This window comes from Astatotilapia calliptera, chromosome 8 (assembly GCF_964374335.1).
Source record: "Astatotilapia calliptera chromosome 8, fAstCal68.1, whole genome shotgun sequence".
NCBI lineage: Eukaryota > Metazoa > Chordata > Actinopteri > Cichliformes > Cichlidae > Astatotilapia > Astatotilapia calliptera.
This window is the reverse complement of record NC_137429.1, coordinates 1,444,937-1,464,380: the sequence shown is the minus strand read 5'-3', so window position 1 is coordinate 1,464,380 and position 19,444 is coordinate 1,444,937. Positions and strand designations below refer to the sequence as shown.

Genomic DNA, 19,444 nt, shown 5'->3' with positions numbered 1-19,444 from the left:
TGGAGCTATTTTGGTTTTCATGTGACGTATGACCCTGAAGGTAAGCGCGTCATGGACTAAAGTAAAACAGTATGTTGCATGTGCCACGCAATGCTCAATTACATGGGTGGGAGCTAGCGTGTTAGCGCAGTTAGCTCGTTAACGTGTTGGCCGTCCAGCCCCACGTACGGGGCGATCCGCGGTAGCTCGTTAGCGGAGATTTGCCGTGTTGTGGCGTTAAGGTCATTTCAGATTAACGCTGACAGCACTAGTGAGAACTCAACGAATATGACTGCACATTTACTCCGACATCATCCTAGTGCAAAGACAAGTGGAAGCAGACAAAAACAACAAGCAGCATGCTACAAACTTTACCCGAGTCATTTAGACAGCCGTTAGCACAGGATTCTCCTTATGGGGACCTGATATGTTTAATATGCTGCTGAGAATATAGCCCAGAAGAAGCTATAGTATAGCTTTTATTTTGGAAAGAGACATTTCTCTGTAATAAACTCTCTTTTCCAAAGATGAGGGATTTCTCCAGCAGATAGATTTATTTTATTACTTTGTTGTTTCAGCAACATTAAATTCAAAAACTGTACGTTTGAGTTAAAATATATATTTATAATTTTAATAAATGACAAATTAAAAAGGCATGAACATTTTTTGTATCAAACCGAACTGAACCGTGAATTTTGTGTATCGTTGCACCCCTACTTGTTACAGAACACTACACTCCAAGCTGCGCATGTGCACAATTGCAACTGCTGGCACGGTCTCTGCACACAGAAAATCTGCGTTGCGCACAAAAAAAATAATCTAACCTGAATTGAAATTAAAATTAAAACTTCAACAATTCTGTTTTGCAGTGTTAGTCAGTGACTGGCTGCTCCCGTATGGGAACGATGCCACCTTATCCCACAGTCCAGCCAATGATGCGATTCACATTCGTATATACGCAGCTAATCAACGTGGTTGACAGGCTATGACAGCGTCCTTATGTGCCAACACCGGTGTGCTGACACTAATTGGCTGCTGCCGGTCCAAACAATTTGATTTTTGATTTGACTGATAGTTGTTGAATAACAAATGTTGTGAAGCTATATAATATGTATATAGCAGTTGAAATGTTTTAGTTAAATCCTTATTGGTTAAATATATGGTTTGTTTATTTATTTATAAATTGTGTACACAGGAACAAGAATGTATTTAGCTTAACTGGCTGACATTTTTGTGTTATTCTTGTGATTTCTTATTGGCCTTGTTTATTTAATGCAGGCCAGGTGAACCTTTTTGGGTATGGAAAAGGATGGTGAGCCAATGAACGGCTAGGAGCAGGACTCATTCTGCATTCAAGCTTCCACTGGACTGGTAGGAAGCTATCAAAGATGACGCTCTTTCCCCATTTTCCGAATACACTGATTTCCACAATCATACACGCCATTTCCCCCGTTTATGGACAATAGCGCTTGGACATCTCTCATGGACATTCAGATAAAACTCATTGACTTCAGTGTGGATCAGTGTTTTTGATGTTAACATGTGTTATTTATGGGGAACTTTTTTTTTTCTTGTTATTTTTCTTTGCTTTCGATTAAATACATGGTACCTGCAAAAGCATTTTGTGTTGTGTGTATTTATTAATTACTGCCCATCAGCTCCAGTAGCATTCCTAAATCTTCTGATTAATAATAACCTAATATTTCACTCAATACCTAGCCTGTATTAATTCATTAGCGCTTCATCAGTGTTACACATACTACCCTTTAGGCCTAAGCCCCGGGTGTATAAAGTGTTTGGCTCTGCCTCTGGAGTCAACAGTGTCCATGACACACAACGTAACGTTCGATAATGTGTCATGCGCAAAAGCATCAGCTCTAAGAGCCGTGCTTACAGAGTGCTTTGCAGTGAATCAGAAGAGTCGACTCCCATGAACAAGAGCCGGCTCCTCCTTTCGCTGCTCAGCTCTCACACAGTTGCTCAGCTATGCTCCAATCCCTCCATATTGTGGCCAATCACATGCGAGGTTATAGGATAACATCATTATGTGAAAAACAGAGAGGATGAGAGACACGACAGTCAAGTGGAGCGTGCGTCCGTCCTCTCAGTAAGTGCTAACAAATATAACTGTGTGGATTCCTACAGCATCCACACTATTGAGTTCCTGTTTCTCTTTATTTCGCTCTTTATGGGCGATTGTGGTTCAAGAGTTGGGAGTTCACCTTGTAATTGGAAGGTTGCCGGTTCGAGCCCCGGCTCGGACAGTCTCGGTCGTTGTGTCCTTGGGCAAGACACTTCACCCGTTGCCTACTGGTGGTGGTCAGAGGGCCCGGTGGCGCCAGTGTCCGGCAGCCTCGCCTCTGTCAGTGCGACAGGGTGGCTGTGGCTACAACGTAGCTGCCATCACCAGTGTGTGAATGGGTGGATGACTGGATATGTAAAGCGCTTTGGGGTCCTTAGGGACTAGTAAAGCGCTATATAAATACAGGCCATTTACCATTTATTCTTTATTCCACTATATTCTAGTTACTTCTGTACGTTTTCTGGCACTTAACTAGTCCCACAGTTTTTATCTGATTTTCACCATTCAAACTTTTAAAAATTCTGCTATTTCTGCTCTTTCCTGCTATGACTTTTGGTGCTCATATACTTTTTGAGATATTACATTTTTATGCAATTTTTTTGTCCCATTGAAACGAATGGACCAAATTATCAGTGTGGTCATTGATTTTGCTTGCCAGGGTGAACTGTGTTTTAGCTCAGTGAGATGAGTAGCCGTTCTCAGAGCGGGAGGCCCGGGTTCGAATCCCGCCTATGGCAACATTTTTTTCAGGTAACAGTTAAACTTATCAACACAAATTTCAGCTTCTTCACCCCTTTTCAGCAGAATTATTAGTTTTTTCATTCCTTTTCGGGAAAAATTCCAGATTCTTCAGCAGAAACTTCCGCAGCACAACATTCCGTTTCTTTTCAGTTTCTTCACCTACTTTCAGGACATAGTTTTACTTCTTCAGCTGTTTTTAGCAGATTCCCCTACACGGCATTCATGCAGCATTTTCGCAGGAAATGCAACTTTTTCTAGGTTAAAATATTTCTGCCAAGTATTATTTTTCCTCTTCATTATTGCAGTTCTGCTAAGTAATTACATTTTTGCTAAGTTCCTATGCTTTTGCAAAGTTATTACCATTGGTGCAACTTTTCAGCTATTTTCAGCAGACAGCTTCAGCGTTACAGCATCCACACAACATTTTCGCAGGAAATGCAAATTTTTCTAGTTCTATAAAGTTGTTCTATATAGCGTGTAACTGTTCATATAGAGCGTTATTAAATTTATTGCTAATGCACATTGACTTCTGAGGAAATTTTAGATGGCACTCATCAGAAAGGCTGCTGGCCCCTGGTCTAACAGATCTTCAGGATGAACATGGATCTGGTCAAGCATTCAAAGATTTCCTCTCACCTTTATCCATATTTATGAGAGAAAAAGAAAAAGAAAAGTCAGGGCGTGCTCTCCTGAACTACCTCTCCAACCGTTTGCACCAGCAGAAATGGCAGCTGATGGAGCTGTAATGTTGTGTAACTCTGGGCATGTGCAGTAGAGGTTCAACCTACAGGAAAAACAGCGCTTTGGACACACCAAATTGTTGGATGTGGAGGTTTTACACCCACCAAGCACCAACATGAAGGTTTTGCCTCTTTCTCCAGACGTTAAGGTCAGAGCTCGAGGAGGAGATACGACCTGCCTGTCACTGTGAGTGGAGACTGTATCACAGCTGTGCCTCCTGCTGGCTCTCTATGGAGTACAACTGTAGTTTACTCTACCTCTGTATGGCTCTGATTGGTTCTTTGATTAGCTTGAAGACACACCCCTTTATTGCAGGATTCTAGCCTAGAACCAATCAGAATGCAGATAATATTCTCATTCACCTGCCTCCTCTTGGTTTTATCCTTCTGTAATTTTTCTGCGTTTTAGAAACTCAACAGTTTTGCATGTTACCAGTCCTTGCTGCTTCAGCGCTGATTCCAGATCTGAAACTCTGCTCTGGTATCGACTGATCTCACTCAGCAGCTGCTCTCTGGTCTGAAACACAAAGAATACAACCGTCAACCTGTTAGTGCCTTGCTTCATTGCAGCTAATGCAGCCCTCTGTGCCCCCACCGGGGTCACCTTGATCTCCTTCTCTGCATCGTAGTTTCCGCCACTCGTCTCCGCTAACAGAGCATACGCTCGCTGCAGCGCTTGGTACTCCTGAGTCAGCTGACGGTAACGAAGCTCCGCCTCCTCATGCACGCATAACTAAAACACACAAAACCCCAACTTCAGACCAGCGAGTCAGAGCAGTAACTGAAACAGTCTCAAGCTCTCATTGTTGCTGTCATCATGAAACGTAATACAGATAGCACAACCAATCATGCACAACTACACACATATCAGCCAATCAGACACTTGCAAGTCGCTGCTGGACGTATAAAAAACATGGCTAATATCGTGCCACTTCCGATTTAAAAGCTATTTCAGAAATAAACTCAGCTCTGTTTTTAATTTAATGACTCTATTAGGACTGATGCAGTTAACTGTTTATAGATCAGGGGTGTCCAACTCCAGTCCTCAAGAGTTTTTAGACGCATCCTTGGTCCGACACACCTGAATCAAATTTATGGCTTGTTCCTAGGCCTTTGCAAAACTTGATGGGATGCTGAAGAGGTAATCCAACCATCTGATTCAGCTGTGTTGGAGTAGGGATGCATCTAAAAGCTGCAGAACTGTAGCTCTCGAGGATTGGAGTTGGACACCCCTGTTATAGACACTGGCAGCTTAAGCAGGTTACAACTTAAAGTACCTGAAGGATGTTTTGTTGTTACTATATGAATTATTATTTAAAATCTAGCAAAGGTGGATCTTTGAAGGTTTTGTCTTTCTGTCGGCTCTCCATCAAAGGCTGAGCGCTGTCTGTTCCAAGAGTCAGAAACTACCAGCTGTTTCCTTTTACATCCCACTGGACTTAAGGACACGTTTGGATGTCCTCACCTTTGGAAACAGTGGGTGTGTGTATGTGTGTGTGCGTACCTCGTCTGGTTCAGTATCTGGAGTTCTGTCAGTGTGAAAGGACAAAGACGAGCCATCAGAATCCACAGACGCCTCTTCATCATAGCCATAAAACGTCTCAATGACCTGCAGGCAACACACAGAGACACAACGTAGTTCTGAAAACCCACCACAAAGTGCCATAACACCATCAAGACATCCTCCATTTTTCTACATCACGCCCAGTTCAGGATGCTTTACAGATCATCAGAGATCTGATTTCTGGTCCAGAAGAGCTGACCAGAGTTGGTCCAACCAGCTCTCAGTATGTTTACATGAAATCATCGAAATCTGATGACTGGGCTGTAACCTGATTGGTCAAAGCTAATTTAATTTGGAGCTGTGACAGGAGAAGACTCTGAATTAGTAAACGACGTGACGTTTAGTTTGTGACCTTTTAATATTTCAATCATTATTCAGAAAACACTGAATGTCTGTCACCATGGTGACTTAATTTAAGGAGCTTGTAAAAACACAAGCGACTGGACTCGTTTAAGTTTCTTGAAGATGTTTCAAGTTTCATCCAAGACGCTTCTTCAGCTGTAAAACCAAATAGTGGCGTGTCCCTTATTTGATCATTACCCTCATCACAGGAGCCAAAGTGTGAAAAAAGGTGTAGTTGCTATTAGCAGAGGTTTAGCGAGAGCATTTAGAGAGCATCCTCACACAGAACATGACATCGTGGTTCGGGAACAGCTGTGTGAAGGACCAAAAAGCTCTCCAGAGAGTGATCCGTACAGCAGAACGCTGCTGCAGGATTGCTCTCCCCCCGCTTCAGGACACCTACACCAGGAGATGCCGGACTAGAGCAGCGCAGATACTGAAGGACCCGTCCCATCCTGGCAACAAACTGTTCCAACTTCTGCAATCTGGTAGAAGGTTCCGCATCTTCCGGGCAAGGACAGAGAGACTCAAGAGGAGCTTCTATCCCCAAGCCATCCGTGCCCTAAACACACACACCCGCCCTCTCACATCATCTATAATTGACTGAGACAGGACTCTTCCAGACACTAAACCAAGGCACAATGTACATTTCAATTCCTTTAATTTTAAATATGTTTATATTGTCTATCCTGTAAAATAGTCAGATGTCTATTCATATTAATGTACAGAATTCACCTGCTTGCTGCTACTACTGCACATTCACCCAGTGTATATACTATGTGTATATATATATATATAATGTTCTTGCTCTACACCCCCCCCCAATTTTTGCACATGTCGAGGAGCGTGTCAGGCTACATTTCACTGTGTGTTATACTTGTATAACTATGCATGTGACAAATAAAGATCCTTGAACCTTGAACCTTAGCTGAACCATCGTGAGTCATGTGACCTACTGAGATCAACTCACCCATGTGAGTGGGCGTTAAGGTCTCTGTGAAGGATCTCAGAACTGGATTATAGATGGCAGACAGTTGGTGTGGTAAGCCCCGCCCTCTGTTCAAAGATAGCCGTTCACAGTGGACACAGATGCTTCTTTTACTCCTCTTTCAAACCTGTCCTCTCTGTCCAACATGTGAACATTTGCATCCTTAAAGCAGTGACCTTTGTCCTTTAGTACAGCCGAGCCTTGTCCCGTGGAGGTGGCTCTTCTATGTTGTGCGTTTATAAAGTGGATGTTTGGTGTCTCCAGTGTAGAGGTCTGAGCACTCCTCCCTACACTGTACAGCTACGCTACATTGTTGAGGTTGTGTGTGGGATGAACCAGTTTGTGTCTGAGTGTGTGGCTGGGTACACTGGGATGTCGTGCTTGGGGAAGACTCTCCTGAGTTTCTCTGATAAACCTGCCACATGAGGGATGACAGTTGTTCTGTTTGTCCTTCTGATCCTCTCTAGTTGGTGTCTGACCGTCTTTGCTGTGCATCTTAGTTGATTTGATGAAAGCCCAGCTGGGATAACCACATGTTTATGAGCTTTCTTTACATGTGTGTTCCTTTGTTTCCCCTTCTGGCTTAGAGGGGATGTTTTTCCAGGGTTGCAGGATCCCGATTTCCCCAAGTTTGTGTTCCAGAGGGTGGTGGAAGTCAAGTGGGGAGTAGGTACTGGTCTGTGTTTGTGGGTTTCCAGCAAATGTAAACGTTGAGGTTTCCATCCTCCTCAATGTGCCATAAATAGCCCCTACATGTCGTTTCTATTGACGACAACATTAAGAAGACATTTAAAAAAAAGTTGTCACCTGGTTTTACAGTGGACCCTCTCAGTGGACCAAAACTGGAGGTCCAAAAATGACTTATAAAAGACGTCGCTCCAACTTCACTTTACGTAATGGGATGCACATTCAGTCTGAGCTGCTGGAGCTTTGCAGCAGGGCTTCATTTGCTGCTTTCAGGAACAAGCTGCACACAAAACACTGAAAGCGTTCTGCACATGAAAGAAATGCTGAGGGTCACCTGCTTCTGATCAGGTAAGCTGGTCAGCCTCGGTTTTCATGGAGATTCTATAGGTAAACAGCTCGCTAAAGAATTAACCTGGCTTCGTCATACACTTCTCTGCACATCTCTTACACACAAACAAAGAAATATCGGGGTACAGGCCTGGCCTCACCCTGCAGGCTCTGAAGGTCCGTTTCCTCCTCCCTGATTCCTGACGCCGGTACCTCAGTAACATGTCTCTCTCCTACAGACAGACAGACAGCAGCATGTTTCACTATTAACAGAAAGATCTTACTCTCAGGGTTATCACTGATTCTATGCATGTTCGATACAAAGCTCACAATCCATCACACAGGACACACCAACAACTGTATTAACACTGGTACGATTCAATACTTACAATCACATTCTTCACATAACCAGCTGTCTCCAGAGCCTGTAAACACAAACTAAGTCTTATTACAGTGAAGTACTGAACTGTAGTACAAGTATAAATGTGTGAGTGTGTGTAGTACTAGTAGGAGCAGTAACAGTATTACTTGTCGTCTGTATGGACACAGTTGCTCACTTAATGGGTTTTTTCACATTGTGGTTCCTCACTGAAGGCATCAAAACTATGAATGAACACATATGGGCTTATGTGTGTCCATCCATCCATCCCCCTCTTCCACTTATTCAATTCAGGGTCGTGGGGGGGAGGTGGGGCTGGAGTCTATCACAGCTGTCTTAGGGCAGGAGACAGGGTAGACCCTGGATTGTTTAAAGATCAGGCTTCAAACTTTCCTTTTTGCTAAAGCATATAGTTAGGGCTGGACCAGGTGACCCTGAATCCTCCCTTAGGCTGCTGGGAGACTCCCATGATGCATTGAGTGTTTCTTCTTCACTCACTATGTTTTTATACAACTCTCTGCATTTAATTACTAGTTATTATTAATCTTTGGCTTCTTCCTGTTGACAGCAGACGGCCCCGCCCCTCCCTGAGCCTGGTTCTGCTGGAGGTTTCTTCCTGTTAAAAGTGAGTGTTTTCTGCCCACTCTCGCCAAAGTGCTTGCTCATAGGCAGTCATATGATTGTTGAGATTTACTCTGGTTTATTTGTATTATTGTAGGGTATTTCTTTTACAACATAAAGCGCCTTGAGGCAACTCCTGATGTGATTTGGCGCTATACAAACTGAACTGAATTGAACTGAATCAGTAGTATGGGTACCTTGGACAGGTCATCAATGATGTGTTGCTGCTCCAGGACTTGTAACCGCAGAAACTCCATCTCTCTCTCGTCCTGACTGTAACCATGGTAACTGGTGGAGTGGCTGCGGTCCAGATCATTTAATGAACTTGGCCTCCTCTGTGGACCACAAAAGCATGGCTGTTACCATAGCAATGGTACGCTAAAGTATTCGATTGCTGTTTGATGGTTTTTCATGCTCACTGTCACCAAGTGCTCGGCCATGATGGGTTGTCTTTTCTTTCATATAGAAATATAACTAAAATGAATAGATGTGGAAGAAATGCTCAGCAGCTGATGCAGCACTGTTTCACTGTGTTTGAATAAAGTATACTATAACTAGGGCTGTTCGATGTAACGATATAAAAACGTCTATGGTTTCATATTACGCTATCGTTTGTTTTGTGGTAAAATAAACAGTTTTCAGCAATATTTTTTCATGGTTTTGATGGTCACGGTAGAATTTCCCAAAGCTCTATTTTTCTCTTATATTTAATATAACCACACTACAGTGGACAAGTGACTGTTTTTATGCGTTGTCATTACCAACAACGATGGTAAAACCATCGTGTGGCTTGTTTATTTTCCACATAAACCTTTCACAATAAAGCTGAAGATCCTGTTGAGATTTTTCAAAATAAACTGCAAAGTATTTCGGACAAGAGTGTTTACGGACGATAAGCTAAGAAAGAGCCCATAAAGAAAATTGCGTCCGTTTCAACTTATGTAACACTCGACTCCAGGTAAACGACGCCCAGCTGAAAACACTTCACGCAAGTTGAGTGGACCAAATTTCACAGAATTTACAGAAAATGTTAAATTTTTGTCTTACATAGGGATATGTGATTTTGGTCATATCGCACAGCCCTAACTATAACAGTTTCTGCTTTAGTGTAATTTCCATTACAGTAAGTAAGTAAAAGTAAGTAAAATGTATTTTCACAGATAAAAATCACAAAGTGCTAAATAAAATAATATAAAACAATGAGAAAATGAATTAAAAGCTTGTATAGAAATGCCTTCAGCTGCTTTTCAAAAGAGTCAATTGAGTCTAAACACCGTAAAGCCAACAGAAGAGAGTTCCACAGCCTCGGCGCCTGTTTTGAACCCAGTACATGGGGCCAACAGTAACTTCTGACCTGAAGACCTAAGTGCTCGGGATGGAGCATGAGGTTTCAACAGGTCAGATGGACTGGGGAGCTTCACCATGCAGAGCTCTAAAAGTTACGACTAAAATTTTAAAATGAACCCTAAAATTTACTGGCAACCTGTGAAGAGAAGCCAGAACTGGAGTAATGTGTGACCTCTTGTCAGTGCCAGTTAAAAGTCTCGCCGCAGCATTCTGTACAGTTTGAAGGCGATCCCGAGCAGATATGTTGGAAGCACAAAGACCGTTACAATAATCCAAACGAGAAGAAATAAAAGCATGAATCATCTCAGGTTCTGTCTTTGACACCAGTAGTCTGAGTTGACAAATGTTTCTTCGATGATAAAAACAGTTCTGGACTAGTTGTTTGGAAAGATTCACACTGTACTGTCAAATATGATGCCCAAGTTTCTGAGACTCGATTGAACAGGAGGGCGTAAAAAACTGATATGCTGCTTAATTTCTGAGATTATATGGTCAGGACCAAAAATCAAAGTTGTGATTCAATTGTCATTTGATCATTGTTGGATTTCTGACAGACAATTATTTAAACAAGGCAATTCATAAAACTCAGAAGCTTAACAGTATAACTGAATGTCATCAGCATGGAGATGATAATTTGGCCTAGAGGGAGGATATACAGCAAAAAGAGAATCGGACCTAAAACAGATCCTTGAGGTGCCCCAGAAGGCAGAGCTGATGTTTCAGACAACACATGATTCATACAGACAGTAAAGATCTCTCAGATAGATGCGACATAAACCATTTTAAACAACACCAGTAATCCTGAACAAGTCCTTTAGCCTATTTATCAGGATGCTGTGATCAACAGCATCAAAAGCTGAGGAGAGAACCAGTATAACCAGTACGAGCACTCCCCAGAGTCTGCTGCCATCAACATGTCACCACACACTGTAAGTAAAGTGGTTTGAGTCGAGTGCAATTTGTGGAAACCAGACTTGGAAAATGTCCAGAACATTGTTCTTCTCCAAAAAGTTGTTCAGTTGTTCTGCAACTCTTTTTTCCAAGATCTTTGACACAGATGATCATTTTGATATTTTCAGTGTGATACTGAGAGGATGATGGAGAGATAATAGACCTGATGGCAGCGACTTTATTTACAAAATAGTTCAAAAATTCATTACAATCAGATTTAGTATAGACTGGTACATGAGGGATATCAAACAACACTTTGGGATGGTTCTTTTTTTAAATTCAGTTCTAGCATTTTTTAATCATGTCATTAAGTGAGGAAATTGATTCCTTGAGATGTATCCCATGAACCTCGAGCTTGGAAGCCTTCCATAAACGTTCTAACTTGCGACAATATTTCCTAAAATTCAGAATATTTTCATTTATCCAGGGACAGAAATTTGAAGAATGGACGACACTTTGTTTCAGAGGCGTCCCTGTATATGAGATAGATTGACATTAATTGTTAAAACGTACGTATATATCTGTGTATATGTTTGTGTATATAGGTAGGTATGTATGTGTGTATGCGTATGTACTCCTTTGTATGTATAACTTGTACATATCTTTTTTGTGTAAATGCCTGTGTTACTGTGTAGCCTGTGTTACGCTATTGTGTGTTACACACACTCCCTCAGTAGGTACCCTTAAACTTATGTCTATCTTATCTTCCTCTCCTATCCAAAAACTGAATGTAAATCTACATCCTGCCAACGGAGAGATGCCAAACTGTGTTTCATTGTTCTTGTAACAGTGACAATACAGATCTATTCTATTCTACAAGACACCAAGAGTCCTGCCAGGGTCAAGCGTGGCCGAGAGCCTTCCAGCAGCATCCTGGTTTATAATCGGGATCATTCAATCTTTTGGATCATTGGTGTAAGAGGTGAAAGATCCAAATAAAATGACAAATTAAACTTCAGTCTTGTAATTGGGTTGTCAATGAAGTACCTAAACCCTGAAGTGTGAGTGAATCCTGACACCTGCTGGTAAAAAGCAGTAACTGCGTGTGGAAGCTGGACATCACATCAATTCCAACACCATCACCAGTTTGACTGATACAGAATAGGGTGTGTTAGAGTCAGAGGTTACCATAGTTACCATCTCCAGATTCTCCTGGGTGACGAAGCGAAGCTTGTTATCGAGTCGACGCAGCGCTAGAGCCAGCTCTTCGTTTTTGCGGCTCAGACGCTTGTTCTTGTCCAGAAGAGGAAGAAACTGACTCTCGGCCTCTCTCAGGCGCTTCAACTGCAGAACACACGAAAAATAAAAACATACAGGCAGGAAGAGGACAAGGATTTTATCAAGTAATTCATTAGCCCCAGGTAAGATAACATTAGGGTGACAGTGCCCTACAGTGTTTGTAGTTCTTATGATTGGAGTCCATTAAGCTTACGGTCTCATTTCAAGCTCCATATTTTGTTTCCTGGGCTGGAGAGGCACTGCATGAGTTGCGGTTCATTAGCTGCATAAGGTGGAATGTAACAATTAATTTACTCAACATTACCCTCTACAGGTGTAGCTGCCTTATTAGTTAGGATCAGCCTGGGTTAGAGTTAGGACAATAAAGGGAAGGAGGAGCTAACACGAGACCCAGCGTGAATCTCACCGGGCGTGCTACTGATTGAGAACATTTCAGTCACTAGCTTTCTCTGCCAACTTACTCCTATACAGCTTGAAAACTGTGTTTCAACCAACTTAAGCACTCTGGAGGACCACAAAGAAGACCGGGACAGTAGAAGCAGTATACCTGCAAGTGTTTCAGGTCCATTGTTAAGGGGAAACAAGACACTGACTCCATCCAGCAGCAAAGGAAACATGTTTGGAACGGGCTTCTCCTCAGACTAGCAACATGATGGAGATTTTGGTGTCCATAGATAAAAAAAAACCATCGAGCTTTGACATATACCTGCCCCCACTGGAAATCTTGCATAAAGACTTTCAGGTGCTGCGTAAGTCCGTGGAGTTCAGCCAGCCGCAGGTGAACACACTCACTGCTGTGGCCGGGGAGAGTCGGGGTAATCCCTCAGCGACGGTATGACCCAGATCTCAGACGAAAATTAAAAAAAATCAAGGAAACTGTCGTCGAGCTCCAGGCCTGCAGCATGCTAGGCCTGGAGGCATCCTAGAGAAGGCAGCAAAGGACCTGCAAACTACAGTGAGACATTACATCTAGATCCACCTCAAACTCCACATGGTAAAACATCAGCTTCCATTATGTCCATCATCTGGGACGTAAGCAAGCTGATGGACGCAGACCCAGACCAACTGTGTCCAAATTGGAAAACTTTAAACAGAAAGAGCTGGTGTAGAGCCATGGCTGGGAGCTGACAGCAACAAACTTCGGTTTCTCAAAGAGCTCCTGGAGCAATGCAAAGTCCTGTTCCTGATCTGAAAGAAATTCATCCACGGAGGCTCCCGAGCTGTCACTGTGGTCTATAAACTGTGCATCAGTGGCAGCTTTATCGTGACTAGACCATCTGTAGCTATACTAAGGCCTCTTTCTCATTCTTTTCCATATCCTTTTCCCCTGTTTAATAGACATGTCTACACAGAACAATTCATGCTGGTTTAATGACCACAGCCTGTTTTCTCGTGTTGTTTTTTCTTAAATTCCCCTCTATTTGTTTGTTGTTGTTGATATAACGTCACTTGCGAATGGTTCATTGGTGGCTGCACATCTCAGTTTTCACACCATTTCTCTCTGCACTCATTGTATTTGCTCTGCCTCCAATGCTGTGATTTACTTCACAATCACACAGCACAGGTACATACACAAGCAGACAGACACACACACAGCGATTTAGCGAACATTCAACACCCCACCAGTTACTTTAAACATGAACGCTCTGAGGTTTGTCACATACAATGTTAATTAGTTTGCTTCACTTGGGTTTTGACAGCCTCGGTGAGATGGGCGCGCATGGAGTCGTAGATCAAAAGAGACGGAGATTTGTGGAAAAAGCCACCCGGTCTCTTGACATAAACTCAGCCACTCGCTCATCTTCTCCTCGTCCATCCAGCCCTTTGAGTTAGCCTTCACGATGACGCCGCCCGGAAACTTTTCTTTGTTACTATGTAGTTACTATGGACTTAATGCATACATATTATTAAAATATGGGCTATAACAGTTGTATTGATGTATAGCAACTTGAAATGCTCCCACAAATGGCACTACAACATGTAAAAAAATAATATAAGCTCTGGCGGACTTGGTTCTATAGTAGGTCTTAAAGGGTTAAATAAATATCGTCAAATAATCGAGATCTTAATTTCAGTGAAAATAATCATGATGATCATTTTTGCCATAATCGAGCAGCCCTATGAGGCGGCGATGAGCACTGTTGACCATCTGCTCATGTCTCCTCAAATCTAATCGCAGTCTAATTTCCACACTCACCCAACAGGCCACCACTGCACTGACATAAAAAGAAACATACTGCTCATACAAACGCTCACAATCTTCTCCCACATATGACAAAATTGTATGTTTGAGAATCTTGCCTTGTTGTGTCTTTCAGGTGCTTTGTGTTTTGTTACAGATGCAGCAGTTGGAGACCCTGTTTGCATCAACCTAGACTCTCCACCTTCACCAAACTGGCCTCCAACCTCCTGTCTGCTTCAGCACAACACCCACTCTGATAATAATGTAAAATATATATATATATAAACAAAAAAAAGATTAACAATAGGAGCCTACAGAGAGGCCATAGTTCTCCTCTTGGTAAAACAAATGTGTTTGGCACAACAAAGCATTCAGGCCATGATTCTGTTTGCTAAAACTACCACACATGACAGGTAAAGAGATAAATAAAGAAATGAGCAATGGGTCCAATATAAGGTTTTGTGTGTGTGTGTGTGTGTGTGTGTGTGTGTGTGTGTGTGTGTGTGTGTGTGTGTGTGTGTGTGTGTGTGTGTGTGTGTGTGTGTGTGTGCTTTACCAATTCGTTGCGTTCTTCTGACAGTAGAGCATTTCTATCCTCTAACTTCCTGACGACGGCACTGAGCTCAGCTATCTTCAGCTGAAACCTCCGAGTGTCACGATCCTCCTGAGACTGAGCACAAGAACGACAGCCCAGGTCAAAGGTCAGCCACCAACCAAATGCCTAACTGCAAACTGCATTCAAGCATCATCAGCGAGGTAGCATGCAAACACATGAAAAATCTAAAGTTTCTTTTGTATTTTCATACAATAGGAATTTCTTCAACACTGAATTACTAAAAATATAATTTGAAACAAACTGAAAATCAAACAGAACAAACTGAAATCTTAAGAGAATTCAGTAACAGTACAAATGGTGTTAAAAGGTGAACCTCTAAGGAACTTTGGCACAAAGTCAACAAACCTTTACAGAGGACTTTTACTTATAGACATCCCATTTTAGTGTTCTATCACTCTCTGATAACTAGTCAGTAAAATTTTAAAAGGTCCATGAGAAAGTTGAGTGCATCTTTCTGCTAGAGTGTTAAAGGTCTGGTTAGCTCCAAGTTTGTTTTAAAAGCCTAAGTTTTCTGTCTCTCTCTGTCTACCTTAGCCCTTTGAGCCTGGTCTGTAGAAGAAGACTGCACATGTAGTTTGTGTAGACACCACATTTCTTGAGGTGAAACAGCAAAAAGTTTGGCTGAAGTCAACCTGTTATTGGCCTTAATTTCCGGTCTCAAATTAGCCTGGATGGTAACTCAGGACTTTACCATGCTGTACACTTCAAGACTGTTAGGATGGCTAGGAAGGCCCTGAAACACTCTGCTGGGCAACTGGGGTATTATTTATAAGAAAGATGCCTCTGGTGGTATACTTTGAGAGAAGTACAGCGTGACTCAGTCTAACTATTAGGGGGTATTATACTGTGTTATTTAAAACATGTTGGATATTAGCAGTCACAGAGCAGTCATTAGGTCAAGTACCATCTCAACAATGATTATGAAACTGACTCCCAGCCCACTGTTCGTCAGTGGTGCTAGTTTCAGTCATTGTGCAAACGTACTGTTTATAAGGTTGGAAATTTGCAGTCAGACTGAAGAAGTCACCTGGATGTAGGGCTGCTCAATTAATCGAATTTTAATCTCGATTACGATCTGGGCTTTCAACGATCATTAAAAATGACTGAGCCGATTATTAGCCCCTCCCTCGTGCTTTACTCTCGCGCTGCTCCGTGTGGCAAATCGAGCGCACCTCTCTGCATTTCCAACACGTGTCACCACGATTAAGAGCAGCGGTCTCCAACCTTTTTTGCGCCACGGACCGGTTTATGCCCGACAATATTTTCATGGACCGGCCTTTAAGGTGTCGCGGATAAATACAACAAAATAAAACTAGTACCGGTACCGAAAAAAATAAGATTTATTATATTTATATATTATATTATATAATAAATATATTTATATTTATATATATTTATTCATAACACACGTGGAAAGACCCAGGAAAACAGAGTAAACGATAAAAACGATAACAAAATAACGCTGAAAACCGATAAAAACCCTGAAAACCAGACATTTCAAGCCTGAGCCTCAACTCTCGCGGCCCGGCACCAAACGACTCACGGACCGGTACCGGTCCGAGGCCCGGGGGTTGGGGATCGCTGACTAAGAGGACCCGAGGGAAGCTCGGAAAGCTCAGCAGAAGTTATTTGGAGAGGAGAGTGACTGCTGTTGGTTGAAAAGAGAGGAAAAAAACTTCAGTGGTGTGGAAACATTATGGGTTCAGTCAGACGTGGATCAAGTAGACACAGTGTGTAAACTTTGCTCGGTGTCGTAGCTGCACCACAGAGCAACACTGCAAAGTTCACTAAACACAGATGTTTACATTTTTCATTGATTTGTTATACTGCAAACATTTGCACTGTTATCAGTATTTGCACTATTTTAGATTATTTTGTGACAATCTTTAAAGTCATTATTCAACACATTGTTATTGTTAAATAAATATCGTCAAATAATCGAGATTCAGTGAAAATAATCGTGATTATCATTTTTGCCATAATCGAGCAGCCCTACCTGGATGAGTGACAAAAAGGTTCTCCCACTGAAAACGTCCAGATAAACAGAATCAACCTTTTGGGGTTTACTTACCTGGATGATAGAGCATGCATCAAGATACCAACTCAACAGTTTGGAAAGGGTTAGTGTTAACACATTCAAACACAGTTTATATGAACTATATTTGAAGAGTTTCAGTCAGGTTTCAGAGCTCATCACAGTAAACAGCTTTAGTGAAGGTTACAAATGATCCAGTAGACCTCAGTGCAGTTACAGCGATTAGACGATGCACTGCTGTGGTTTCTTTAATCATATCTAAATAACAGACTCCAATTTCTTCTTTACACACTTAGGTTAATTATAAAGTTCCACAAGGTTCTGCACTAGGGCAAATATCAGTATCAGGGCAGTGTCATTCAAAGGCTTGCCATACATTTTTACTGCTATGAGGATAATACCAAACTTTATCTACCCATCAGGGAATGTCTTAAAGACATAAAGACCTGGATGGCCGCTAACTTTCTGCTTCTTAATTCAGATCAAACTGAGGTTATTGTACTCGGCCCTGAAAATCTTAGAAATATGGTATCTAAGCAGATTCTTACTCTGGATGGCATTACCTTGGCCTCCAGTAATGCTGTGAGGAACCTTGGAGTCATTTTTGACCAGGACATGTCCTTCAACGCACATATTAAACAAATATGTAAGACTGCTTTCTTCCATTTGTGCAACATCTCTAAAGTTAGAAATATCCTGTCTCAGAGTGACGCTGAAAAACTAGTTCATGCATTTATTACTTCCAGGCTGGACGACTGTAATTCATTATTATCAGGATGTCCTAAAAACTCCCTGAAAAGCCTTCAGCTGATCCAAAATGCTGCAGCAAGAGTCCTGACAGGGACTAGAAAGAGAGAGCAGATTTCTCCTGTTTTGGCTTCCTGTTAAATCCAGAATTCAAAATCCTGCTCCTCACATACAAGGTCTTAAATAATCAGGCCCCATCTTATCTTAATGACCTTGTAGTACCATATCAGCCTATTAGAGCACTTCGCTCTCGCTCTGCAGGCTTACTTGTTGTTCCTAGAGTATTTAAAAGTAGAATGGGAGGCAGAGCCTTCAGTTTTCAGGCCCCTCTTCTGTACACACTCACTCTACTTTTAAAATTAGGCTTCAGTTTTGTGACATTTTAAAAATCTGTCTCAACACAAGACCACAGCACTGTCTTGGTATTGGTACTTGCTGTGGTCCCTGATGCTGTTTGTCCTTCCCAGTATTAGTCACCTGAACACATACACCTGTGCAGGTTTTTGGATGGCTCAGTGAATGTTGAGTATATTGATAGTTGATGAAGAAGGAGCCTGATGTGGGATGTTAAAAAATACACAGAGCCCCTGAGAGCTGACATTGGGGAATGTTTGCTGGATTATTTTAGCTAAACTGCTGCCTTCCTTCTGGTCTATGTGAACAGTGAAGGGAAACACTGCAGACACCACAGTAGAGAGATGCTGTGCCAGTTTAACTCTCTGTGAACAGCTGATCTCTAGCAGCATCCAGCTGCTCTGTAGGTATTATCCTGTCTTTGACTGCTGCGGTTTGGTCTGTGGTGCTGTGAATATTCGGTGAATACAGCAGGCTTGTATCACTAAAGTCACAATCATAAATCGCAGCCATGACGACAGGCTCAGTCCCAGTAGTTGCTGAATCTGCTTTGTTTCTGCACTGGTGCAGGCTTGTGCCTGGCACACAGCTGAGGGTGACACAGTATATCATGAATCAGTAGCACAACACAAACAGGAACTCCCACTGTAATGCTCTGGGGCTTTTGTGACATGAAGCAAATGAGATGGCTTTTTCACATGCAGTTTAAACAAGCAGGAAGAGGCGGAGCTTACAATGTGAGGAGCGTTGTTGGGGTTAGGGTTAAGAGTGGGGTGGTTTAGCCCCGCCCTCTGTGCATCTCTCAGGGCTGCAATTTGCTGTTCAGCAGCCTGAGTCTGCAGCTGGAGGCGGTGGGCGTGTCCAGCCTGCAGACCGAGGGCTTTGTCCAAAACACTGACAGCTCTGTCCTTCAGCTTTATCTCATCCATCTGCGCACAGACAGGTGAGAGACAGACATTGAGACAGGTTAGAGGAGACGGGGTTAGTCAGCTACGTCCTTCGGTTTTCTCTCTCTTCAGTCAGGTGAGACACAGACAGGTGAGACGGACAGGTGAGCGACAGACAGCGAGACAGATTAGAGGACGCAAGGTTAGTCAGCTGTCTTTGTTTTATCAGAGACAGGTGAGGGGTGAGAACTGAGGCTTGGGTTATTTCAAACACACAAGTGAGAGTCAGGTCCAGAAACAACTTTCTAGTCTTTGTAATGTAAAATGAAGCAGGTGATTTTTGTACCTGAATGACTCGTGTATAGCACACTGAGTATCTGAGCTTCGGGTTTGTCCAGAGAAATCTGCAGGTGCACACGCTCATAAACAAGCTAGAGTCAGAAAGTTTTGTGACTCTGCCCATGATAAATTATTTTGGCTGATGTCTCAGGTAACCTTTGCAGGATGTTAGTGCAGCTGCTTTGGTGCTGGATCTAGTTTGCATCTGTGATTTTACTGTGAACTTCCAACCCCATCATATGTAAGCGAGCAGTACGTTTACTTACTCACTAACCTAAAAGGTGAGATTAGTGTAA

General features: G+C 42.4%; 1 protein-coding gene across 8 annotated transcripts in view; it reads right to left on the bottom strand.

The window, feature by feature from the left end:
• The window catches only part of jakmip3 (Janus kinase and microtubule interacting protein 3), a 35,371-nt gene that overhangs the window by 10,632 nt on the left and 5,295 nt on the right, over positions 1 to 19,444 (bottom strand). For 5 of the 8 annotated variants that reach the window (XR_013910871.1, XR_013910869.1, XR_013910870.1 and 2 more), the window contains exons 5-13: positions 18,657 to 18,851; positions 14,727 to 14,840; positions 11,878 to 12,033; positions 8,649 to 8,786; positions 7,841 to 7,876; positions 7,613 to 7,684; positions 5,048 to 5,152; positions 4,148 to 4,276; positions 3,977 to 4,060 (exon numbers count right to left, since the gene is read on the bottom strand). Coding sequence is in view for 5 of the 8 variants with exons in the window: in XM_026177812.2 (XP_026033597.1) it covers positions 3,977 to 4,060; positions 4,148 to 4,276; positions 5,048 to 5,152; positions 7,613 to 7,684; positions 7,841 to 7,876; positions 8,649 to 8,786; positions 11,878 to 12,033; positions 14,727 to 14,840; positions 18,657 to 18,851 (1,029 nt within the window). In the remaining 3 variants the exon portion in view is untranslated. The remainder of the gene's footprint in view (positions 1 to 3,976; positions 4,061 to 4,147; positions 4,277 to 5,047; positions 5,153 to 7,612; positions 7,685 to 7,840; positions 7,877 to 8,648; positions 8,787 to 11,877; positions 12,034 to 14,726; positions 14,841 to 18,656; positions 18,852 to 19,444) is intronic. The other 3 variants (XM_080305272.1, XM_080305273.1, XM_080305271.1) reach the window with 2 other exon arrangements.